Source organism: Phasianus colchicus, chromosome 28 (assembly GCF_987193195.1).
Source record: "Phasianus colchicus chromosome 28, bPhaCol1.hap1.1, whole genome shotgun sequence".
Lineage (NCBI taxonomy): Eukaryota > Metazoa > Chordata > Aves > Galliformes > Phasianidae > Phasianus > Phasianus colchicus.
Genome location: NC_143463.1, coordinates 1,638,262 through 1,663,120, shown reverse-complemented (window position 1 = coordinate 1,663,120; position 24,859 = coordinate 1,638,262). Strand labels below are relative to the sequence as shown.

At 59.1% G+C, this 24,859-nt stretch overlaps 1 protein-coding gene across 4 annotated transcripts in view; it reads left to right on the top strand.

The window, feature by feature from the left end:
* Positions 1-4,171: 4,171 nt before the first annotated feature.
* Positions 4,172-24,859, top strand: part of NFIC (nuclear factor I C) — a 39,852-nt gene continuing 19,164 nt past the window's right edge. Inside the window, exons 1-2 of one of the 4 annotated variants that reach the window (XM_090126222.1) lie at positions 4,172-4,219; positions 21,290-21,821. In XM_090126222.1, coding sequence (XP_089982348.1) covers positions 4,217-4,219; positions 21,290-21,821 — 535 coding nt within the window. In that variant the 5' untranslated portion in view covers positions 4,172-4,216. Of the gene's footprint in view, positions 4,220-6,105; positions 6,597-21,289; positions 21,822-24,859 lie in introns of those variants that run through there. The other 3 variants (XM_090126221.1, XM_090126223.1, XM_090126224.1) reach the window with 3 other exon arrangements.

The window sequence follows — 24,859 nt, the reverse complement described above, 5'->3', positions numbered from 1 at the left end:
AACCCCGTGTATAACTCCATCAGGAATCCCAATATGAGCCCCAACGCAAACCCCAATGGAAACACCCAACACAAATCCCAACACAAATCCCATTATGAACTCCAACATAAATCCCAGTATGAACCCCAATAGAAACCCAACAGAAATCCCAACAGGAACTCCAAGATACATAAAGACCCAACAGAAATCCCAATACGAACCCTAATGCAAATCCAATATGAACCCCAATAGAAACCCCAGTAGGAACACCCATATAAAACCCAAATGAACCCAACGTAAATCCCAGAAGAAACTCCAGTTGAAATCCCAGTAGGAACCCAGCATAAGCACCAACAAAAATCCCAGTATGAACCCCAATATGGACCCAACATAAATCCCAGTATGAAACCCAACGTAAATCCCAGTATAAACCCCAATATGAACCCCAATATAAATCCCAACATAAGCTCAACATAAATCCCATTAGGAACCTCGATATGAACTCCAATAGAATCCCAAAACTCAACAGAAAGATGAACAGAAATCCCAACACAAATCCCAACACAAATCCCAACCTAAATCCCAAAATGAGCCCCAATAGAAGCCCAACACAAATCCCAATAGAAACCCCAATAGAAACTCCCATATAAATCCCAATACAAATCCCAGCATAAATCCCAAATGGAAACCCCAATGGAAATCCCAATACAACCCCATGATGACCGATCCTGAATTTAGGGTCGGGATATTTCACCCCAAATCCCCATTTTTATGCAGGAAAAGGAAAATAAATGTATAAAAATAGGGATTTTTGTAATGGAGTGTCAGAATTTTTTGGGATTGGGGTCGGGGTGGCAGTGGGGTCGGGTGCTGCCTGCCCCTATGGGCTCCCACCACCCCATTGAAAAAGGGGGATTCTCCTATGGGGTACTGGGGTGGATTTGGGGTCCTGGGGGGAAGGGGGGAAGAAGGGGGATTTAGGGAGGTGGGAGGATATGGGGTGATGGGGAGGGATTTGGGATCCTGGGGGAGATTTGGTGTCCTGGAGGGGGGATTTGAGAGTGCTGGGGGGGATTTGGGGTCTTGGGTGGGGATTCTGGGGTGCCAGAGGGGGATTTGGGATGATGGGAAGGATTTGGGGGTGCTGGCTGGGGGTATTTGGTGCCCCGTGGGAATTCTGGGGTGCTGGGGAGGAATTTGGGGTGACGGTGGGGGTTGGACTCCTGGGGGGGTATTTGGGGGTGTTAGGGGGGGATTTGGGGTCCTGGGGTGGCTATGGGGTGATGAGGAGGGATTTGGGGGTGCTGGCTGGGGATTTGAGGTGATGGAGAGGGATTTGGGGGTGCCAGAGGGGGATGTGGGTTTCTGGGGGGCATTTAGGGTCTTGGGGTGAAATGGGGTGGTGAGGAGGGAATGTGGGGTGTTGGAGGAGGGCGGTTGGGGGCCTGGGTGGAGATTTGGGGTGCTGGGGGGAATTTAGGATCTTGGGGGCATTTAGGGGTGCCAGAGGGATGATGGGGAGGATTTGGGGGTGCTGAGGGGTTATTTGGTGTCCTGTGGGAGTTCTGGGGTGCTGGGGAGGAATTTTGGGGTGGGGGAAGGGGGGGTTGGGAACCTGAGGTGGTATCTGGGGGCGTTGTGGGGGAATTTGGGGTGCTGGAGAGGGATTTGGGGTGATGTTGGGGGGGTGGGGTAACAGTGAGGGATTTGGGGGGGATGAAGAGGGAATATGGGGTGCTGGAGGAGGGCAGTTGGGGTCCTGGGGGTGATGGGGAGCAGGGGATGGATTTGGGGAGATGGGGAGGGGGATTTGGTGTCCAGTGGGAGATTTGGGGTGCTGGAAGGGGTTTGGGGCCCTGGGGGGGGGCGCTATTTGGGGTCCTGGGGTGGATATGGGGTGTTGGGGAAGTATTTGGTGATGCTGGGGGGATTTGGGGTGAAGGGGAGGGATTGGGGGGCATGGGGAGGGCACATGGGGTACAGGGTGTGGGGTGTTTGGGGGGGGGGTCCTGGGGGTAGGAATGGGGATTGGGGGGGGCGTATGGGGATGGGGGGCAGGGAGTGGAGGGGTGGGGTGGGGGGATCTGTATGATGTGGTGAGTGGGGATTGGGGATGGGAAGGAATTGGGGTGTCTGTGGGATGGGGTACTGGGGGCACGGGATGGGGGTGGGACTGGGGGTAATTGGGGACTGGGGGGTTCCGTGGAATTGGGGGGGTTGGGAATGGGGGAGGGGTATGGGGTGGAGGTGTGTGTGGGATGGGGGGGCGGTGTGTGGGATTGGGGGGGTCAGGGGATGGGGCTGACTATGGGATGGGGGGGTGGGATTGGGGATGGATGTGGGGTTGGGGGGTGGGAGGGGGAGTGAGCATGGGATGGGGGGTCTGTGGGATGGGGGTGGGATGGGGGCGGGTTTGGGGGGGGAGGCGCAGGGTTCTGTGGGATTTGGGGGTGGGAGTGTGGGGGGGGAGCAGGGGATGGGGTCCATGGGATGGGGGTGGGATTGGGGGGCAAAGGGGTCAGAGGGTGGGGATGACTGTGGGATGGGGGGGTGGGATTGGGGCTGGAGGTGGGATTGGGGGGCAGCAGGGCTCTGTGGGATTGGGGGTGGGGGGGAGCATGGGATGGGGGACGTCTGTGGGATGGGGGGGTTTGTGGGTTGGGGGATCTGTGGGATGGGGGCGGGCTTGCGGGGGGTGGGGCAGCGTTCTGCGGGGTTTGGGGGTGGGAGTGTTGGGGGGGGCATGGGATGGGATGGGGGGTCCGCGGGGTGGGGGTGGGGGGGGGGCAGAGGATGGGGGGCGTCTGTGGGATTGGGGGGTGGGGGTGTAACGGTGGGGAGCGGGGACTGAAGGGGGTCCGAAGGATTGGGGTGGGGGGTTATTATGGGATGGGGGGTTATTATGGGGTGGGGGGTTATTATGGGATGGGGGTCCTCGGGGCGGGGTGGGGGATGGGGGCGGTGCGGGGTTACGCCGCAGCTCCTCCCGCAGCGCCGCAGGGCGGGGCGGACAGCCGCGCTCCTCCCGCTCTGCGGTAACTCCGCACGGGGCCGCGCCCCCCCCCCCCTCAACCCCCCCCCCGCACCGCGGCGGGCAGCAACGGGGGCGGAGGAGGAGGAGGAGGAGGAGGAGGAGGAGGAGGAGGAAGGCCGGGGGCGGCCCCGCAGCGCCGCAGCCCGGGGCGAGGGGAGGAGGAAGAGGCGGCGGTGCCATGGGGCTGCGGGGAGGAGCGGAGCGGGGCGCGGGGCTGCGCGGGGGGCGGGGGGGGGCGGCGGCCGCCAGGGGGGGGGTTTGATAGGAGCCCATCCCTCTGCTCGGGCTTTTTTTTTTTTTTTTTTTTTTTTTTTAAGAGAGAGATTAATTTTTAAATTATTTTTTATTATTATTTTTAATTTTTTTTTTTTTTCCCCCCGGTTTCCCCCCCCTTTTTTTTTTTAATTTTTTCTTGAATTATTTTTCATTTTTCTCTCCTTCCCTTGAATTATTATTTTTTCCTTCCATTATCACCGTTTCCCCCCTTTTTAATCATCGCTTTTCAATTTTTTTTTTCTTTATTCTTCTAATTTTTTCACCTTTTTTTCCCCCCCCTTCCACCTCCTTCATTTTCCCTTCATTTCCCAATTTCATCCCCGTTATTTCATTCTTCCCCCCGCTTTATTATTTTACCTTATTTCACCTTATTATCCCCCGATACCATTTTACCGTATCATTCCCCCCCCTCCTCCAATTTCCACCCGTTTTTCACTTTATTTTTTTTATCATTCCTCACTTTTTCCCTCCCGCTCCGCTTTACCCCCTCCGTTCCATTCCACCCCTTTTATTATTCGATTTCACCCTTTTTCCTTTCCCCGTTTTCCCTCATTTCCATCATTTCTTCATCACCCCATTTATCAACACAGAACCCCTCACCCCATCTCCCCCCTTCCCCCCCCCGCTGACCGCTCACCGAGGACGCCGCCCCCCCTTCCCCCCCCCCTTAAATTGAGGCGGAGCCTTTTACGACCAACGTGATTTTTTAATTTTTTTTTTTTTTTTTTCCTGCCAACATTTTTCTACATTTTTTTTTTTTTTTTCCCGGTGGCCAAAACACGTTTTAGCCCAAAATACCCCCAAAATACGCCAAAAAAAAAAAAAAAAAAAATTACCAACCCCCAAAGCAACAAACCAACAGCCGCCCCCCCCCCCCCCTTCCCCCCCCCGCCCAGCAGCGCTCGGGACCCGTTCATTGCAGTGGCCATGGTAGGTCCCGGTCCCGGGGCACTTTCATTTTCTCTTTACTCCCCCCCCCCCCGCAACGCGTGTGCGTGCGTTACGCGGAACCCCGCGCGCAAAAGTTGGGGGGGCTTCGGGTGGGAGGGGGGGGGGTTGGGGAGGGGGATGCGATTTGGGGGGGGTGGGGGATGGAGGAGGGGGGGGGGTGTTTTGTCCCGCAGCGCGGAGCAGCCCGAGTGGTTTTTAATTTTGGGGGGGGGACGCGGTGCGCGGGGGGGGGCGCGGCTGCGGAGGGTGAAAATGGCCGCGGGGAGGGGGCGGGGAGGGCGGCGGCGCTTTGAACTTGGAGGGGTCGGGAATGGGGAGGGGGGGGGTAGGGAGAGCGCACCCCCCCACACACGTCTGTGCACCCCCCCCCCCCCCCACCCCGCCTCGCCCGGTTAAAGAAAACACGCGTGGATGCGGACGCGCTGGGGGTGGTTGGGGGGGGAGGGGTGGAATGGAAGCGGGGGGGGGAAGTGGGGGAGGAAAAGGGGGAAATAAGGGGGAAATAAAGGGGGGGGGTGAGGGGGGAATAAAGGAGTGAAGGGAAAAATGAAGGAGGAAATAAGGGGAGAAATGAAGGAGGAAATGAGGGGAGAAACGGCGGAGGGAACGGAGGGGAAAGTTGAGGAAGGAGGGGAGAGGAAAAACGCGGAGAAGAAATCGGGAGAAAAGTTGAAGGGCCTTCGGGGGGAACGAGAGCGAAAAGTTAAAAACGAAAGGAGGGAAAGAAAAAAAAAAAAAAAAAAGGCGAAAATAAAAAATAACAAACAGCGAAGCGGGGAGGAGGAGCCGCGCGGAAAGCGAAAGTTGCGGCGGTGCGCGGAGCTGCGCTCAGCCCCGCGATGTCCGGGGGCACCGGGACCCCCCCGACCCCCCCCCACCCAAAGCGTAGGGCTGCGCGCTGCGGAGCGGGGGATTCCCTTCGTGGTGGTGGTGTTGTTGTTGTTGTTGTAACGAAGCTCGCTAATTAGGGTTCATTAGCGCCGTGCGGAATTGGGGTTGGAGTGAGAAGTTCGCGGTTTTGGAGTTCGCCGCTTTTTTTTTTTTTTTTTTTTTATTGGGGGGGGGGGGGCAGAATAAAAGAAATGAATGGGGAGGGGGTAGTGCGGGTGTCCCCCCCCCCCACCCCTCCGTACAGCCATGAATCTGCAGTTTTAATTATTATTGTATTATTATTCCTTCAATCTGCGCTGTTGATATTTTCCGCCATCTGCGAGTTGCGGGGGGGGGGGGGAAATATCTCCAAAAATAAAGGGAAAGTGACCCAAATCCGCGCCCAGCGGGGCACGGGGGGACGCGGTACCCCCCCCTCCCCCCCCCCCAGCCTCCCCATCGCATCCCCGAAGGGGGTTCCTACATCTTTAAATGGGATGTCATATTTTGGGATGGGCTTTTTTTTTTTTTTTTTTTTTTTCATCACGTCACTTCATTCCTCGCTCCTTTTTTTTTTTTTTTTCCTTCTTCTTCTTTTTCTTCCCCCCCCCCCCCTTTTTTTTTTTTTTTTTTTTTTTTTGGCGTTTTCTCATTCTTTCTTTCCTCCCTTCTCTCATCTCGGATGGAGCCGCTTCCCATCTAAGTTCCCCGTGAGCCCCTTTGCATGGATCGTGTGCCCCCCCCTCCCCCCCCCGGTATAAAATGAGCCTTTTGCCTCTTTAAAAAAAAAAAAAAAAAAAAAAGGAAAAGAGAAACAGCAAAAAACCTCCTTAAAAAAAAAAAAAAAAAGAAAAAAAAGAAAAAGCGAGCGCTTTTTTATTTTTCAATTTTTTTTTTTTTTTTTGCTTTTTGTTTTTTTAATCTTTGGCTTTTTTCAACTTTCGGCTTTTCGTTATCCCGCTTTCTGCTTTTTATTGTCACGTTTTTTCACTTTTCCATTCCCCCCCTTTTTTTTTTTTTTACTCTCCCATTTTCCCCTTTTCACTTTCCCATTTCCCCGTTTTACTTTCCCATTTTCCTTCCCTCCTTTCCCATTTTCCCTTTCTCCTTTCCCATTTTTCCCCCTCATTCACTTTTCCGTTTTTCCCTTCCCCCCTTTCCCCCCCCCCCCTCACTTTTCCATTTCTCCCTATTTCCATCTTCAAATCCCTTCTTTTTTGTTGTTGTTGCATCTTTATTATTATTATTTTGCAAGCCGGACCCTTTTTATTTCCTCCTCGCCCCCCCCCTTTTGCTCGGGGCCGCCCCCCCTTGCTCCCTTGCCCCCCCCCGGGCCCCGCAGAGCTTCGCCGGAGAGAAAGAACGCGCGGACTGCTCCAGCCTCCGAAATGACTCAGTAACTTTTACGCCTCGAGTCTCAGCTCTGCAATTAGCCACTTTCCCAGCGCCGCTCGGGATGTATTCGTCTCCTCTCTGCCTGACCCAGGTAACCCCCCCCCCCCACCACTTTATTCCTACCCCCCCCCTACACCCCACAATCCGAAAGCACTTTTATCCCTCGCTTGCCGATGCAAAAAAAAAAAATAATAATAATATATATATACGTATATCGGATAATATTAAAATAATCATTTCTCTCTTCCCCCCACCCTCCCCCCCCCCCCCGTGATAAAAATAATAACAGCCGTAGGGCGGGTTGTGCCGAGCGGTGCACGGAGAACCGCGTTTTGCTGTCGCTTTCTGACACTCTCCCCCACCCCATAACCCCCCCCCACCACCACCGCTTGTTTTTGGGGTTTTTTGGTGTGTTTTGGGGGTTTTGCTGCCTGTGCTCCGGGGGGGGGGGGGGGGTGATGGTTGTGCTGCGGTTTTGTTGTGCCGTGCGTGGAGGTGTTGGGGACGCCGTCGGGGTTTGGGGTTTTTTTTTTGGGGGGGGGACACAATGTGAGGTGGAGCAGGGAGGGTGGGGGGCTGCGGGATCGCCGTGCTGGGAAAGTTTTTTTCCTTCCCCCCCCCCCCCCCCCCCTTTTTGCTGTGTGCAGCGTGGCCGCACATGTTCACGGGGCAGGAGGAAGGGGGGGCGCAGGGAAGAGCAGGGGGTACGGGGAGCTGGGGGGGGGCAGAGGGAAACAGGGGGGGGGACGGGGATGCGTGGGGTGCAGGAGGAAATTGGGGGGGGGACACACGACGACACGCACAAGGCGACGTGGGGCGTCGCAGCGCTTGGCTCCGAGTGCTCCGAGTTTCGGGATGGCTGCGCCGTGCTGTCGGGGTGGATCTGGGGGGGTCCCTGCTGCGTCCCACCCCCCACCCCTGCTTTTGGGGTCACCCCGTGTGCCTGCTGCTGGCTGTGTCCATACGTGGGACTCGGTGGGGGGCAGCCATGGCGGGGCCTGCAAGGCGGGGGGGGGGTGGGTGGGCTCCCCAAAAAAATGAACCCCAAATTCCAACCCTCATATCGGAGCTTGGGGGGGGGGGAGGTGGAGGGGGGGGGTGGAGCGGCCGCCATGCTGCCTTTGCTCCGTCCTTATTTATTTAATGCTATTTATTTAATTGCGGAGCTGCTGTAACCTCTTCCCTGCTGGCGGCCGCCCGCGGGCTCCGGCCTTGTGCCCGGCTCCCAGCCATGGGCCTTCGGGCTTCGCTCAGGCCTTTGGGTTCCTTTTATTTCTGGGGGGAGGGGGGGCTTTGTGTTTGTTTTTGTTTTTTTTTTGGGGGGGGGAGGGGGGGGGTGCCTTTTGGGGTTCTTTGTCAGCCCGGTGTTTTTTAGAGGGGTGTTTTTACAGGGTGGTTTTTATATGGCCGCGCTTTGGGGTCGCGCCCCCACTTCGGGCCTGGCGGGCCCAGCTGGGCGCCGTGGGGTCAAACAGGAGCGGGGCTCAGCGCCAGGCCTCACGGGGGGCAGGGGGGGCCCTATGGGTTGTGAAGGACGGACCCCCCGAGGCCTGCAGTCCTGATAGATTTGGGGTGGGAAGGAGCTGGGCATCACTGCAGGCCGTGCCGTGGTGGGGGGCAGCTGTGGGGCCGGCATGGTGCGGGCATGGCATGGGAACGGCACGGCGTGGGCATGGCACGGTGTGGGCATGGCATGGCACAGCCTGGACGTGGTATGGCACAGTATGGACGTGGCATGGCACAGTATGGACACGGCATGGCACGGCTGGGCTGTGCGGGTGACCCCGCTGCCGGCGCTCCGTGCTTGGCACAGCTCACACCTCAAAGCCTTCTTTTCTCTTTTTCTCCCTTCCTATTCTTATTGTTTTCTTTTCTTCTGGCCTTTCGAAAAATATATATATATATATATATTATTTTTTTTAATACTTTGTTATTTTCTTTTTCCTTTCTTTTCCGTTCTTTCTCCTGTTCTGCATTCTCTTCTCTTCATTTTCCTTTCCCTCTTATTCTTATCCCTCCCTTTTATTTATTTTCTTTTATCTTTTCCTTTTTTCTTTTGCTTCTCTCTTTTTCCTCTATTTTCCTTTATTTTTTTCTCTCTTTTCCCTTTTTTCTTTATTTTCTTTTCTCACTTTTTCCTCTTTATTTTCTTTTCCCTCTTTTCCCTCCTTTTTTTTTTTTTTAATTTTCTCTTTTATCGTCTCCCTTTTTTTAGTTTTCTTTTCCCTTTATTTTCTTTTCCCTTTATTTTCTTTTCCCTTTATTTTCTTTTCCCTTTATTTTCTTTTCCCTTTATTTTCTTTTCCCTTTATTTTCTTTTCTCTCTCTTTTGTCTTTCCTTTTTTCCTCTCCCTTTTTCCCTCCCTTTTCTTAGTTATCTTCTCTCTTTTCTACATCTTCTCTTTTTTCTTCTTCCCCCCCTCTTTTTTTCTTTTCCCCTCTTTTCCTTTTCTCTTTTTTATTTTTTCACATTTTCTTTTCCCTTTTACTTTTTTTCTCCTTTTTTCCCCTCCTTTTCTTTTTTCCTCTCACTTTTTCCTTTTTTCCCCCCGCTTCTCTTTTCTATATCTTCTCTCCTCTCTGTTCTCTCTCTTTTCTACTACCTTCCCTTTTCTCTCTTCTTTTTCCTTTACTCTCTCCTCTCTTTCCATTTCTCACCCTCTCTTTTCTCATTCTCCTTCTCCCCCTGCCCCGTGCCATCCCCACTCCTGGTTAGATCCTGTCCTGCTGTGGCAGCGCTCAGCAATGTGGGCAGCACATGGCCGTTCAGCTCCCCGAACCGTTGCCATTCCCATCGCATGGGAGGAGGGGGCAAATCCCCAACTGCTCGCTTCAGGCAGGCTGCAGCTCCCCTTTTTCCTAACAGATCCTCTGCCTGAACCCGGCCCAGACGGGATCTGCGCCCACCAGACCCCTTTTCTGCAGCCACGCCAACCCCATCCCACTCGCGTGGCGGGAGCTGCGGATGGTGATGTGGATACATTGGAACGTGCGCGGGACCCGCCCTGCCCTTGGCTTCGTGCATCTTCCCCGGACGCTGCCGCCATCCTCCCGTGTCCCCGCGTCCCTCCGGCCCGCGGTGGCCGCTCTCAGCCCTGCTTGGGCAGCTCCGTCCCATGCAGAGCCATCCTGAGCCCCACGGCACCAAAATAACCCTGGCATAGGCGGCGGCCGTGACGCGCTGCTGGCCGTGGCAGGAGGGTGACTTTGTGCCCCGCTCAGCTGTCTGTCCCTGCTTAGGGACTTCCTCCCCTTCCCCCTGCTCACCTCTGTCCCCTCTCGGGGACCGGGCAGGAAATCAAGACGGAGCTGCCCAGATTAGCAGGGAAGTGGCACCGGCATCACAGCCAAGGGCTGTGTGCGAGGGGGGGGTCCGGCTGTTGGCACCCTGAAGTAGCCCCAGTGCTGCACACCCGTCGCCATCCCCACGATCCCCACCACAGGGGGGTGATTTTCCCAAATTCTCAGGAGATTTGCAGGTTGGACACGTGGCTGCAAGGTTTTCTCGTCTCGCCATGCAATCCCAGAGCCCAGTTGCGTCCCCTCATTGGGATCCTGACCCCCAGCACCGTGCAGTGTGGGGCAGGAGCTGGTGGGGAGCAGCAGGGTGTGACATGGAGAGCTCACCCTGCTGCCCTGTCCCCTCAGCCGTGCCCCAGTGGCACGTTTTGCACTGATGTGTCCTTGCAGGGCTGTGATTTTGGGGCTGGGGCCGTGCGCCTGGCTCAGATTTGGGATCATCAGTACTGTGGGGACGTTGGTGGTCCCCACACCAGGTGCCACCCTCAGGACTGGGGGACACATTGCTCCACCACGGTGCAGTGCCACGATAAGCATCGTGGCCACGTGGCCTTTCCTTGTGGCTTTGTGTGCCCATGAGGCCGTCCCCACGGCGCAGTGGGACCACGAACCACTGCCTGCATGGGCATGTGGCCGCCCTGAGCACCTCGAGGTCCCATGGAAACCAATTTGGAGCAGGGGTGACTCCGTTCCTGGGATTTTGGGGATGGGAGCGCGGTGCAGCCGGCGCCTCGCCCCTCCACCAGTAGCTGCGGCAAACTGGTTTACTGGTTTCCAGCCGGGAGCTCAGATCAGCTGCCAAAGCATCAGAGCCGCTCGCCGGGAATGGCGGGGGGGGGCGGGGGGGGAGAGAGAGGGAAGGTTGCAACACACTTTCAATTCTCCCATCTGCTGAGCATTGTTTGGGAAAAACAATGGGGCCGTTCTTTAAGTGCAACCTTCGGGAGCGCCTGGCTTTCCCCGCGCTGTGCCCGCCGTGCCGTGCCCGGGACCTCGCTGCTTTTGCCCGCTCTAATTTTAAATAGATAAAAATAGATCCTTTTTTTTTTTTTTTTTTTTTTTTCCCCCCCCCCCACGTGCGATTTATGGACGGGAGTGCTCGTTAGGGCAGGATGAGGCCCTCAGCTCTGCGGCATCACCTTGAACTTGGGCTGCGCACCATAAATTTGCTGCCGCGCTGCCCGGCCATAATTCTCCCTCCTTTCTCCCCCTCCAGGAGCCCAAAGTGTGCAGAGAGCTGCGAGGAACAAAGCCTGATGTGAGCAGGGAATTGCTCTGTGCCTTGCCTTTTCCCTCCCCATGCTGGGCTGCCCAGAAAGGATGCTCTCATCCTCCACCCCAGGAGTTTTTCTCCCTGCACCATGGCCACATTCCCTTGGTTCCCTTTGGTGCAGCTCTGGTGTGATTGTGCAGTGGCAAAGGAGCACCCCTGGGTGATTTAAATGGGCACCCACCCCTCTGCGCCACAAACATTTAGCATTGATGTGTGGCTTGTGCACATGGGCACAAAGTGGAGCACAATATCCCCTGCCTGGATGGCGATGGTGGCACTGAGCACAGTGTGCCCAGCTTGCTCACTGTGCCCAGTGCCAGGACCCCAGTGCTTGGTGCAGAGCCGTGGGGAGGGTGATGGTGTCGGTGCTGTGGCTCTCCCTGCATGGGAAGAACAGATGTGCTGTTGGGTATCGCCATGAATCTGAATGCTTGGGGGACAGAGGGACACGTGTGCCCCATCCCTGCTGCCAGGCTGAGGACCACGGGCACGACCCCGGGTCTGTGAGCAGCACGTTGGTGCAGTTTAAATACTGGAGAACTATGAGTTTGGGGTTTCTCCCGGGGGGTGCAGCAGGCACGTTGGTGCCTCGGTTTTGCTGGGTAGGGCCAGCACTGCATGGCATCACCAGTGCTGGGTGACATCCCAGAGGAGAACCCGAGACTGAGCGCTTGCACACAGCATTGCAGTTGGGTGGAGGTGCCCCGCTGGGGTCCGGTTTGCACGCTTCGAATTAGCAGCAGGAAAAAGCTGAGCCCCTTTGGGGGAGGGGGGAGGGACAGAATGGAGGATGGAGCCATGGGGGTCCCCGCAGGCATCCCTCTGCTGGGTCCCAGCTTGCAGCAGGCACACGGCCACCTCGCCATCCGTCACGTCGGCCCCGGGCAGGCATCCCCCGCGGCCGCGCCGCGCCGTGCCAGCTTGGCCGGCACCCAGCGCCCTGCACCGCCGCCAAGCCCCTGTGCTTCCCAAGTCCTGGCGAGGAGCTGGGAAAGGATCCCGCTGCCCAGGTGCGGGGAGCACGGGGCGGGCTGTGCCAAGGATTGATTTCTCAGTTAACTCGCCGCTGCTTTCAAAGCGCATTAATCCGCCCGTCACCTGCCAGCAGCCATCCGTAATCGGCGTTTTGGGCAAAATCCCCAGCTCTGAGCTGGGCATTCCCCTCCTGGCTGAGGAGCCGGCACCCAGCCCTGCCGTTGACCCCTCAACTTTGTGGGGTTTTATTATTTTTTTGTAGAAAAAAGGGGCTCGCGTTGTGTTTTTTAAGACGTTTTCTGCTCTCCTTGCGAAGGGCCCCTCTGTGCCGAGAAAACGCTATTCGAGCGGCCGCCGTCCAAAAAAAACCCCCAACATGTTTCTGATCACCAAAACCCAAGAAATATTTTTACTTTCAAAGGAAAAAAAAAAGAGAGAGAGAGAGAGAGAGAAAGAAAGAAAGAAAGGAGAGGGAGAGAAATGTTGATTTTCCACCCAGACGTTTCCTTTCTTCCCCAAACCGAGAGGCGCCGCTCCCTGCGCCGGGGGCTCCAGTTTGGGGTCCCCCAAATCCCCACGGCTCTGTCCCTGGGTTGGCACTGTGTCCCTGCAGTCCCCTGTGCTTTGGGGAAAGTGAGACAGCGAGCAGTGTAAGGCGAGCCGCGAAATCTCCTTTGGTAACCTGTGCGCCAGGACGGGCGGGCGCGCGGTGTGAATACCAATGAGGGGAAAAAGTGCAGAGTAAAGGGTTTTGGATGGAAATGGCATCGCAGGAGGAGGAGAAGCCGGGAGCCAGCGAGGATGCTGGAAGTGTGTGGGTGCGTGTGGGTGTGCACGTGCACCGTGGCATCATTGTGACCATCCCTGCGTCGGTGCTGCGTCCCCGCGGTGCCCCGTGGGGTCACCCCAAAGCGGTGCGGTTGAAGGGGAACCACTCCTCTTCCTCTCCTGATTTTTTGGATCAAAGTCTCCGGGGGCAGAGAGCGGGGCCTGTGTGAGCAGAGCTGCTGGCAGCAAGCCACCCCGCCGCCTTCCCGGAGAGTTTGTTAAACAAATTTCTCTTAATTGCACGAGGCAAGGAGCAAGTCGTCGTCGGATGGAAAAAAAAAAAAGGGGGGGAAAAAAGATGGGGAAATTCCCCTCTGCTCAGCTACCCCGAGCAGCACGTTTTGGCTGCGGGGTGTCTTGGGGTCACCCAGTGCCTTGCATCCCATTCTGCTGCTGGGAAGGGTCCTCTGTGTGTGTGCAGCCTTTGAAATTGAAACCCGACGGTGCAGTGAGCACAGAGAGGGATAAAAGCTCAGCGCTGCGGCGGCGTAATCTCTTTACCAGGTCTGGGCTGTGCCGGACCCATAAGGGAAGGAGCAGGGCTCCCGCTGAGGTCATGGCTATAGATAGATAGCCCTCAGCCCTAGATGTGTGCAGCGCTGCTGCATCGCTTTGGCTCTGCCAGCAGCTCCCCTAAATGGGGAGAGCTGTGGGGTACGCAGTGTTTCCGGGGGTCCTGCACCCATGGGTGTGCACGGACCTGTGTCCCCAGCCCCAGTGCAGAGCACCCTTCTCCATCTGTTTCCCCTCAGGTTTAGCTGTGCAGATGCTCCTGAGCAAAAGGCACGTGAGGGGATGCAGGGCTGCACCCGTGGGTGCTGTGCAAAGCCCCGTGCACCAGAAATGGCAGCAGCCAGGTTGGTTTGCAGGATGGGGCTGTGCTCTACACTCGGCTCTTTTGGGAGCACCCAGGTTGGTTTGTCAGATGGGGCCGTGCTCCCCCTTGCACCCAGCTTCTTTGGGAACACAGAGAAGTGGCTGCATCCCCACAACCCCATACATGGCCCCATACACAGCCCCACTCCCTGCAGTGGGTGCTGGCACTGAGGGCGCCCCGTGGTGCCGGAGCGCCGGGGTGGCTCGGAAAGGCGTTGTCGATGCGGGGCACTAAAAATAGAGAGCCATACTGGGATCTTAATGGGACTTTGTGGGAAACCTGGAAACATTTTCTCATCCCCATAAATGAGTCCAGATGCATTAGCGATGACTGCATCGCATCCTGAGGTGCCGCCGGAGGAAAGCGGGACGCGCTCGCGAGCTCCTCGCCCTGCGGTGGTGGAGTGGGAATGCTGGGGGTGGGGGGCGTGCAGTGCTGCAGTGCCATCACCGTGGGGTTCCCAAAGCCCCGCACTGGGGCAGTGCTGCCTCACCCCATCGCAGGGCTGTGATGCTTGGGGACACCCAGCCCACGTGGGTTTCCTTCCCTTGGGCACCGCAGCGGGTGACGGGGACGTTGGCCCCGCTCGGGGACCTTGGACTCCTGCGGGTGATGGAATGGGGCCAGGCTGGGCAAGTGGCCCAGCGCTGGTGGCCCGTGGATGCCCCGTCACGAGGCAAGCTGGCACTGCGGTGTGGCAGTGTCACTTAGTGGTGACAGCAGAGTGCTGGGAGGTGAGGACCCGTCGGTGCGTTCTGCCCCTTTGGGAACGATTTTACGGGGTGCGGTGCCTCAGTTTCCCCATCTCCACGCACCCTTGTGCCCCTCCCAGCCCTGTCTCCAAGCAAGACCGTGTCCCCAACCCCTGGCGTGACACGCAGGAGCTGGAGCTGAGCGTGGCCAGATGGGACACAGGCACTGGGAGGGGGGGCTGGGGGGGCCGTGAACTCTTCACCACGGCCAATCCTCCTGCGAGGTCGCCGGCCGCGCCGCGAAAGGCCGGGGTTATTTTTAAGCAGTGACATGCTGCCAGCACGAGGCTGGGTTTGCTGGGGGGGGGCACACTGTGGGCACCCCAGGGAGGGGCAGGTGTTGAGCTTGATGTGATGGAGCTGGGGGGGTGCACTCTTTGGGTGTGCGGTGTTGGATCTGTGTGCTGGGGGGCATAGAGCCCTCACAATGTGGGCATCCACAGAAGGGGGCTGGGGACCCCCTTGGCACCTCCATACCTTTATTGGGGTGCGAGAGGGGGAATTAATCCCCCTTGGAAAGGCCAGGAGGGAGCAAGCAGGGCTAAAAATACAGCGGGAGGGAAATAAAACCTCCTGCGTCAGGGGCTAAAGCTGGGCTGAGAGCCCCACGCTGCCCGGGGGGGCACAGGGGATGCTGGGGGGGCACTGCTGCCAGCGCTCCCAGTGCCAGCCTTCAGTCCCTCCTGCCTCAGTTTCTCTGTGTCAGGCAGCAGTGCTGGCCTCTCTGCACACAGCCGCCGTGTGCAGATCCCCGTGTCACATCCTGGGGGGTCTGGGGGGGGTCCAGCGCTGCCCCAGCTGACGCAGGGCCGGGTGGAGGAGCTGGCAGGCTCGTTGGCAATCCTTTTTTTTTTTCTTCTTCTTCTTTTTATTTTTCCAGTTCCATAAAACATTTCCCTTCGTCTCAGCTCCAGGGACGGGGAGGGGGGGGGGGGGGTTGGCTGGGAAGCCACGTGGCTGCAGAGCTGGCGTCCACGGGACACTTCTCAGGATGGGGGGGGTGGGAGGGAATGCATTTCCTTGGTGTGTCCCCACTGCCTGTCCCTTGCGGGTGCCATGCCTCAGTTTCCCCATCCTCATCCTTAGGGACAGGGATGTGGCTGAGCTGTTTGCTCCCTCGCCCCTCGGGGACGGCACCTGGGGGCACCTGGGGGTGCGGGGACACCTGGGGCTGCTCTGCTTGGCGCACATCCGTGCAGCGCTGGCACCTGAGCCTGGGGCTGCGAAGAGAGCTGCTTTTCTTCCTGCTGTTTTCCAAAGCAACTGGCAAGTTTGCTGCTGCCGTGGCCTCCCGTGACCCAGGGAAGCTCCCGGCCCCACAGCACCTGCGCCGGCATCGCCGCCCGCCCCAGCACGTAGGCGCGAGCACCGGCATCGCTTGGGGGCTGCTGCGGCCCTGGGGGGGGTATGGGCTTCAAAGGAGGCAGCGGGGCGTTTGGGGTTAGGGGATGGTGTGCTGGGGTGCCATGGGGTTAGCATGTGTTGGGGTTAGCATATACCAGGTTGGGGTTTGGGGATGCTGGTATCCCATCCGTGGCATCCCTGCCTGCGCTGGTGTCTGCGCGGTGCTGCTGAGTTTTGGGGTGGTTGATGGAACGTTTTGAGCCTTTCATTGTCTGTCTGTTCCATCCTGGCTGACCCTCTGGCTGAATCCATCCTCCCCTTGGGATGCTGGGCTGCATCCCCGACCCCGCAGTGTGCACACTCCCACCTTTGTACCGTGCCTATGTGGTGCCACCAGAGCAGGGATGGGGGCAGTGGGCTCTGCACGGGCACAGGGTGCTGCAGGGAGGTGGCCCTGCGTCCTCCTCCGTGGGGTGTGAGCATTTTGCAAGCATGGGGCCGGGTCGTCCCCACCCCAAAGCAGGGAGAGACGGGGACAGAGCGGCTGTCACAGCGTGTTCTGCCCCCGGGCACCTCCAGCTGCGGTGGCACGGCGCGTTCCGTCCCCTCCGAGCTCTGTGTCCCAGCTTGGGGTGGCAGTGAGGGGCTCGCTTTGTCCTCAAGCTCAGGGTGGCACTGCTTGTGTCCACCGCTGTCCCATGTCCCTGCTTGCACCACACGCCCATCCTTCATCCTCTTTGGGGCTGATTTTGGGGTGCACTCCGTAGGGATCCCTCCCTGTCTGCGCCATCTCAGAGCGTCCAGCTCTTCCCCACCCGCTGGCCCCGCTTGGCGAATGCGTGCAGCCTTTGTCTCTGCTCTGGTTTGGTTCTGAAGGTGCTCTGGGCGTTGGTTTGTGCAGCACACAGCATCCTGTGTGCCTCAATTTCCCTCCCGGCCGCTCACCTGCACCAGGACCTGCAGAGCCGGCCGGGAAGCTCGGCTGCACCATGCCGGAGAGCAGCAAAAATTATGAATAAGCTCTCATTAATAAATACTTGATGATGAATCCAAATAGATTTCCTCCTCTGGAGCAATTATTGTAAAATGGGCTCTAATATGTTGCAGGGACGGCCCCGAGAAAGGTTGGGTGCATTTCAGGGACTAAGTGCCTTCCTTCAATACGCTCTAATGAGCACTTTCAAATCATTTGCATCTGTCTCAGCAACAGGTCTCATTACCAGGTTAACTTATTACCGAGCGCCGTTGCTGCGAACAGTTAATAAGCTGCTACCGGAGGCCTCGCCGTGCGTTCGTGGGGAAACCAACAGCAGGGCGAGCGCAGGGAGCATCTCCCCATCCGCACCGTGGGTTTGCATGGCAGCCACGATTGGGATTTTGGGGAACGGGGGAGCGTGGTGCATCCCCCTGCTCGCAGCGGGTTCCTGCAGGGCACGGCGCAGGGCGCAGCGTGCCAGCCCCTGCCTGGGCTCGTCCGGCCGCGGGGATGGGGAGCTGGCAGCCGCAGAGCCGGCAGCGTTTTTGAGGTGTGTGGTTGGCTGGCGGAGAGGCTGAGCATCCTTTAATAACACCAACCCTGTGTGGTCTGCGCGGGGCCGAGGTGCTGCCAGCGCGTCCCGCACCGCGCTGGGATCTGCGATGCTGGTGGGGAGTGTGACCCGCCGTCACCGTCAGTCCCATCCCCTCCTCCTCCTCCTCCTCCTCCTCTCCTCCCCCCCATGAAAACTGCTCGGGAATTTCCTGAGGAAACGTGGGGTTTTGGTGCTTTTTTTTTTTTTTCTCATTGGAAAATTCAGAGCTCACAGAGCTCAACCTGTTTGGACGAGGTGCTCGTGGTGCAAGGGATCCTCAGATCGCCGTGCTGTGATGCCGTCGTGCCATGGAATCTGTGCCACAGTGCCTGTGCCGTGGCTACCCATGCCGTGATACCCATGCTGTAGTGCACGTGCCATGGTGCCCGTGCCATCAGTGCACATGCCATGGCACACATCCTGTGCCATGGTGCCAGTGCTGTGCTGCTGGTGCCATAGTGCTTGTGCTGGTGCCGCAGTGCCTGTGATCCCCACACTGTGATGCCCGGTGCTTGGCATGCAGCATGGAATTGCCCACCCTTTCCGTGTGCAGGAAGGGCTGCCCCCCCCCGGTGACACATCCCTGGGTGGCACAGTGCTTTCCCCTCTGTCTCCAGGGTGGAAGGCACCTCGCTGTGCTGCTAATCCCAACATGGCGTGCTCAGCACCACACAGGGCATCCATCCATCCATCCATCCATCCATCCATCCATCCATCCATCCATCCATCCATCCCAGATGGGCACTGGGAGCTGAGGTTTGCCTTGCCTCGGTTTCCCCTCCCTGCAAACACTCCCCTGCCTGGAAGGGCAGTGTGGGGGGGGGGCCTGGTGCCGGCAGCACCCCGGTGCCAGCAGCACCCCGACGCAGACGGCTCCTCCTCGGGTTGCGGGGCTTTACAAGCCCGGGCTGGAAGGGCCCCAAGAACAGACTCTGCTGCCAGATTCCCGGCCGGAAATGCCCTGAGAACAGCCTTGTCTGTGGTATTGCAGCATGTCTCTGCTTCCCAGCCCAGCAAATGAAAAACAACAGGGGAAAAAGTTAACCAGCCCCGTGCCGGCGCTGCGTCGTGCCGCTGTGAGGCGGTTGGCTTCGGGGTGACCCTGGGGGTCCCCAACCTCAAGCAGCGGGGACCTGGGAACCACAACCACGGTGTCCCCAAATTGTCCTGGGTGCCACGGGGACGCAGCTCCCTGCTGGGATGGCAGTGAGCCTTGGCTGTCCGCAGGCGCAGCGTCCCCCCGGCTGTCCCTGTGCCCCCGCCTGGCCCCGCTAAAGCAGCTTAGCTCGATGCAGCATCCCCGAGTGGGATAAGCTGGGCGGGAGGGAAAGTTGGCGCGGGGCTGATCGGCTTTGGGTCCGGCTCTTGGCTCGCCCTAATCCTGCTGTGGTGCCTGTGGGGTGAGGGGGACCCGCCGGCGATCGTCACCCTGCAGTGGGACCATCTGGAGGGCACCGAGTGTCCCCTGTCCCCGTTCACAGCGCTCCCTCCCTGCTGTCCCTGCAGTGGGACAACGCCGGTGCCCTCCGGCTGCCCCTGCCCGGGGTGTTGGCAGGGCTGGGGTATGGCAGCAATTTGTAGGGCTTGCCTGGATAACCGGCCACCAAGGAAGATCGGCCGCCCACCGCCCCGGCCAAGTATTGTTTTTGGAACTTGCTGCTTCTTTTTTCGGCTCCTGTCTTACTTTTCTTTGACCTTCTTCCCTGATTTAAGACACATGCCCAGCCCTTGCCCAGCTGCAGTGAATTAGCGGCGGCTGCTGGGGAGGGAACCAGAGCCTGCGGCCATGCGGGGCTGCGGACATCCCGGGAGCAGCCGGCAGGGGCGAGTCCATGGGCAGGATGAGTCCTGTGGGCAGGATGGGGTCCTGTGGGGAGAATGGGATCCTGGGGACTGGATGAGTCCTGTGGGGAGAAATGGGGTCCTGGGGACTGGATGAGTCCTATGGGCAGGATGGGATCCTAGGAACAGTATGAGTACTCTGGGCAGGATGGGGTTCCTATGGGTGGATGAGATTCTGTGAGCAGGATGAATCCTGTAAGCAGGATGGGAATCCTGTGGTCAGGATGTATCCTATAGACAGGATGGATCCTACAAGCAGGAGGATTCCAGTGGGCAGGATGGGATCCTATGAGTGGGATGTGATCCCATGGGCAGGATGGGATCCTAGGGGTGGGATGTGATCCGTGAGTGGATGGGATCTTGTGGGAGGGATGGGATCCCATGGGCAGGATGTGATCCTATGGGTGGGATGTGATCCCATGAGTGAGATCCTATGGACAGGATGTGATCCCATGGGCAGGATTGGATCCTATGGGTGGGATGGGATCCCATGGGCAGGATGTGATCCCAAGGGCAGGATGGATCCTACCCACAGGATGGATCCCTTATGAAGGGCCAGAGCTGTGGTAATGCTGTTGGGGTTGGTAGGGGGAAAAAATGGGTCTGGAGTAGGGGCCATCAGCTTCCAGGGTGGGATTGTGCTGGAAAATAATTGGGTTCATGCATGGGGAGACTTTTGGGGTTGGTGGGGCTGTGCTGGCGGGCTGTGCTGGGTCAGGGGGCAGTGGGGGCAGTGTTGGGGCAGTGGGGCCGGTGTGGGGCTGCTGTGGAGCTGCTGTGGGGCTGCTATGGGGCTGAGGCTCTGTGCTGGAGCAGGGTGCAGTGAGGTCGCTTGGGGACAGGGCTGCGGTGGCCGAGGCGCAGCTCCTCCCGGCTGCACTGAGACCCTGCACTCTGCTTCGCCCTGTCCCCGCTGTGATTGCAGTCAGGAGGGAAGCAAGAAAATAAGGGGAGGAGATGATTTTTGAAGGGTTTGGTGGCCGCGCTTCGCCACCTCCCAGCTGGGATTTGGGGCGCAGGGGCTGTTCCCAGTGCAAACCCAAGCACGGATTTTTCCGAAGTGGGAAAATCGGATGCGGGAAGGAGGGGCCGTGGAGATGGATGCACTTTCCTTGTTTTCTTTCGGGGACGGACTCGTCCAGCAGCCAAATGGAAAAAGACAGTCAGAGCACGCATTGCTCACTGGGCCTCGCGCCAGCAGCTGGGCTGCCCAGAACTGGGGCAAACTGGGGGGAGTTCCCTCATACCGGGGGGAGCCCCGCCGTGCCCGCCCCATGCCCACACCACATGGCAGCCGGTGTGCTGGGAGATGCTTGGCATCTGGGTGAGGTGTGGGGTGGCCCCCACGGCTCCATTGCACCCTGATGGGATTTATGGGGATGGGGAGTGATGTCTGTGCCCCCCTTGGCATCGCAGTGGCATTGGGGTCCCTGTTCCTGTGGTGGGCATGTGCCATGTCCCTGCCCTCTGGGTGCTGGCTGGATGGGGACGTGGCACAGCGTGACCCCACAAGTGGCCGTGGGGGGGTTTGGGGACGCCTGGTCTGTCCCCAGGCATGGCCCCACAAGTGGCTGAGGGTTGGATTGGAGACACCAGGCCTGTCCTTGTCATAGCCCCACAGCTGGCTGAAGATGGGTTTAAGAACACTGGGTCTGTCCTCAAAAATGGCCATGGGAGGGTTTGGAGACATTATGTTTGTCCCCACAAGTGGCTGGGGTTGGGTTTGGGACACCAGATCTGTCCTTGGTGGGGCTCTGCAGGTGGCCAAGAGCGGGTCTGGGGACCCCAGGTCTGCCCCACTGGTGCTCTACAGGTGGCTGGGGTTAAGTGAGGGACACCAGGTCTGCCCCAGGGGGGCCCTACAGTTGAGTTTGGAGACACTACGTCTGACCCCAGTGCGGCCCTACAAGTGGATAAGGTTGGGTTTGGGAACGCTGGGCCTGGCCCCATAAGTGGCCAGGGGTGGGTTTGGGGTCGCGCTGCGGGGCCCTGGGGGTGACGCGCTGTCTCTGTGCCCCGCAGGATGAGTTCCACCCCTTCATCGAGGCGCTGCTCCCCCACGTGCGGGCCTTCGCCTACACCTGGTTCAACCTGCAGGCCCGCAAGCGCAAGTACTTCAAGAAGCACGAGAAGAGGATGACGAAGGACGAGGAGCGGGCGGTGAAGGACGAGCTGCTGAGCGAGAAGCCCGAGGTGAAGCAGAAATGGGCCTCGCGCCTCCTGGCCAAGCTGCGCAAAGACATCCGGCCCGAGTGCCGCGAGGACTTCGTGCTCTCCATCACCGGCAAGAAGCCGTCCTGCTGCGTCCTCTCCAACCCCGACCAGAAGGGCAAAATGCGCCGCATCGACTGCCTGCGGCAGGCTGACAAGGTGTGGAGGCTCGACCTGGTCATGGTCATCCTGTTCAAAGGGATCCCCCTGGAGAGCACCGACGGCGAGCGGCTGGTCAAGGCGGGCCAGTGCACCAACCCCATCCTCTGCATCCAGCCCCACCACATCAGCGTCTCCGTCAAAGAGCTCGACCTCTACTTGGCCTATTTCGTCCGTGAGAGAGGTACGGGGCTCCCTTCCCTCTTTCCTTCCCTTTCGGACCTCGCAGAGAGGATCCCGGTGCTCCAGATCGCTCCCACCCCAAGTGGGTGTCCCCCACTGTCCCTTTTTCTCCACCTGACGCCGATCCCGGTCCCAGGGGTGCTGCTGTTCTGGTGGTTGGGTGGCACGGTGTGTCCCCAGGGCTGTGCTTCGACATGGGTCACAGCCGCTCCCAAAGCCTTTGGGGTCCAAATGGGGTAACTGAGGCACGGTGCAGCATCCAGGCTTGGTAGCCAAGAGTGGTCCCCAAGCCATGGTCCTTGTGTGCCAGGAGAATGGAGCCTGAGCCTCAGGCCAGCTCCTGTGTTATCCAGGCACGTCCCCAGCCAGAGCCCTGCTGGCACATGTGGCCCCAATTGGGCAGATGGGGGACAAACGGGTGGAGTCCTTTTGGCAGGGACCTTAGGCCCTGAGCACATCATCTGTGGGGCTGAGGAGGGGTCGCACCCATACTGCTGGGACACTGTGCTCCCTGATGTCACCCGTGCTTCTCAACATCCCCTATGCGTCCCGATGTCACCCATGTCCCTCTGCACCCCAGGGTGGGCACAGAGCAGCAAGGAAGATCAGGGCTTGCCAATGAATCTCTGCAGAGCATCCTACAGGCAGGGGACCCATAGCACCATGCGTTGCTCCCAGGACCCGTCCCCACCCCAGGACCCGTCCCCACCCCAGGACCCGTCCCCACCCCAAGACCCGTCCCCATCCCTGGACGTGTCCCATTACCCCTCTGCAGCGTATGACCGCTCCTCACCCAGCGCTGGCTGCAGCCCAAGGACAGATAATGACACCGAGGGGGGCACCCGGTGGCTGTAATCCCAACAAAGGGGATTGACGGAGCCATAAATCACGGCGGGCGCGGGCGGATGTGCCGGGTGTCACCTCGGTCCCCCGGGAGCCACGGCGGTCTGACTGGCATCACGTGCACCCCACAGCCCCCACCAAATGGGGGTCACCAAACGGGGCTGGCTTTGGGCAGCTCACAGCCGACCAGGGTGCGGACAAAACCCCGATGGGTGCCCCCATGTAGGGTGCTGGGTGCTCCCGGCGGCCACGCGATCCCGTTGTCCCCAACGGAAGCAGCCGCCCCTCTGCCACCCCCAACCCGTGACCTTGACCCCAACGTCTGGGTCCCCAGCAGCCGCAGTCACCTGATGTCTAATTGGGAACACGGCGGCTGTAAATACTCCCTGATAAGGCCCTGGCAGCAGCTCACTTTCCCTGTTAAGGTCGCTCTGCGCCGTGGTTAAGGGGGACTGGGGACAGTGGGGGGGACCTTTGGGTGCTGCCCCATCGTGCGCCCTCTGCTCTGTGTTGGAGAGGTTAGCAGGGTGCTGCAGGGAAATGGGGCGTGGGGGGGTGTGGGGGGCACACGCTGGGCACAGGCTTGTAGACTTGCTGCTGCACACTCAACCCTGCACACGGCTGCTTTTCCCTGCACGCTGCTGCACCCTCAGTCCTGCACGTGTCTGCACAGTCCTGCACAGCTGTGCGTGTGGGGTTGTGCACCATCCTTTCCTGCGCTTTTACACACTCGGTCCTGCGTGCATCTGCATACGGCTGCACTCTCTTGCACACCCCTGCACGATCCTTTGCAGTCAATCCTGCACGCTCCCGCATTTTGCTGCGTGCTTCCACTCCTTCCCCGCTTTGCACACTCCTCCCCACCTTTGCGCATCCCAATCTGCGACCCCCCCCCACCCCCTTGCTGCAGGCAGGAGGAGGTTGGGGGCCTTCATCCACCCGCTGCCCGCAGCCCCCCGCTATGGGGCCGGAGCACGTGGGCTCAGCCGCCCGCCCGCGCCCGCTCCTTTTGCTGCTGTCAGCAGAATTTCCCAACTGCTGCTCTGGCAACGCGAGGGAGGGGGGCTGCGGAGGAACCCCCACGGTCAGCCCTCCCTGTCTGGGGAGGGGGAGTGAGCTGCCCCTGCAAAACAGTGCCAAGAGGATGGCACCGAGCCCTGCGGGATGCCCAAAGGAACCCTGCGTGTGCACGTGGGGAAACCAAGGCATGGGTGGGGGTCGTGGGGGGGAGACGGGGGTCTGTGCACCACCCCTCGTGGGCTGTGTGCAGCCCCACGGTGTGCTGGGTGCTGGCTGCAGGGCTGGGTGCAGGATGGGTGCAGTGCTGGATGTGGGGTGGGTGCAGGGTGGGTGCAGGGCGGTTAAAGGGTTGTTGCAGTGCTGGGTGCACGCTGGGTGCAGGTTGATTGCAAGCTGGGTGCAGGGTGATTCCAAGCTGGGTGCAGGGTGATTGCAAGCTGGGTGCAGGGTGATTGCAAACTGGGTGCAGGGTGTTTGCAGTGCTGGGTGCACACTGGGTGCACGGTGAGTGCACACTGGGTGCAGAGTGATTCCAGGTTGGGTGCAGGGTGATTGCAATGCTGGGTGCACACTGGGTGCAGGGTGATTGCAAGGTGGGTGTAGGGTGATTGCAGTGCTGGGATCACACTGGATGCAGAGTCATTGCAATGCTGGGTGCAAGCTGGGTGCAGGGTGGTTGCAGCATGGGGGCAGGGTGGTTGCAGGATGGGGGCAGGGTGGTTGCAGGATGGCTGCAATGCTAAGTGCAGGCTGGGTGCTGGATAAGTGCAGAGTGGTTCCGCTGCAGGGCGCAGTGCAGATGCAGTGCTGGGTGCAGGCTGGGTGCAGGGTCATTGCAAGGTTGGGTGCACGTTGGGTGCAGGCGATTGCAGGCTGGGTGCAGGGTTGCTGCTGGCTGGGTGCAGTGTAGCTGCAGTGCCGGGTGCAGGATGGTTGCAGGGTGGTTGCAGGGTGGCTGTGGGGTTGTTGCAAAGTCGGGTGCACGCTGAGTGCTCGTCGGGTGCAGGGTGATTGCATGCTGGGTGCAGGCTGAGTGCAGGGCTGGGTGCAGGGCTGGGTGCAGGGCTGGGCTCTGCACACCGCAGTGGGGGAGGGGTTGGCGCTGCAGCCCAGGGCTGGGTGTGCAGCAGAGGGGGGGGGGGGGGGCTGGTGGGGGGGTGGGAGGGGGGGGGGAAG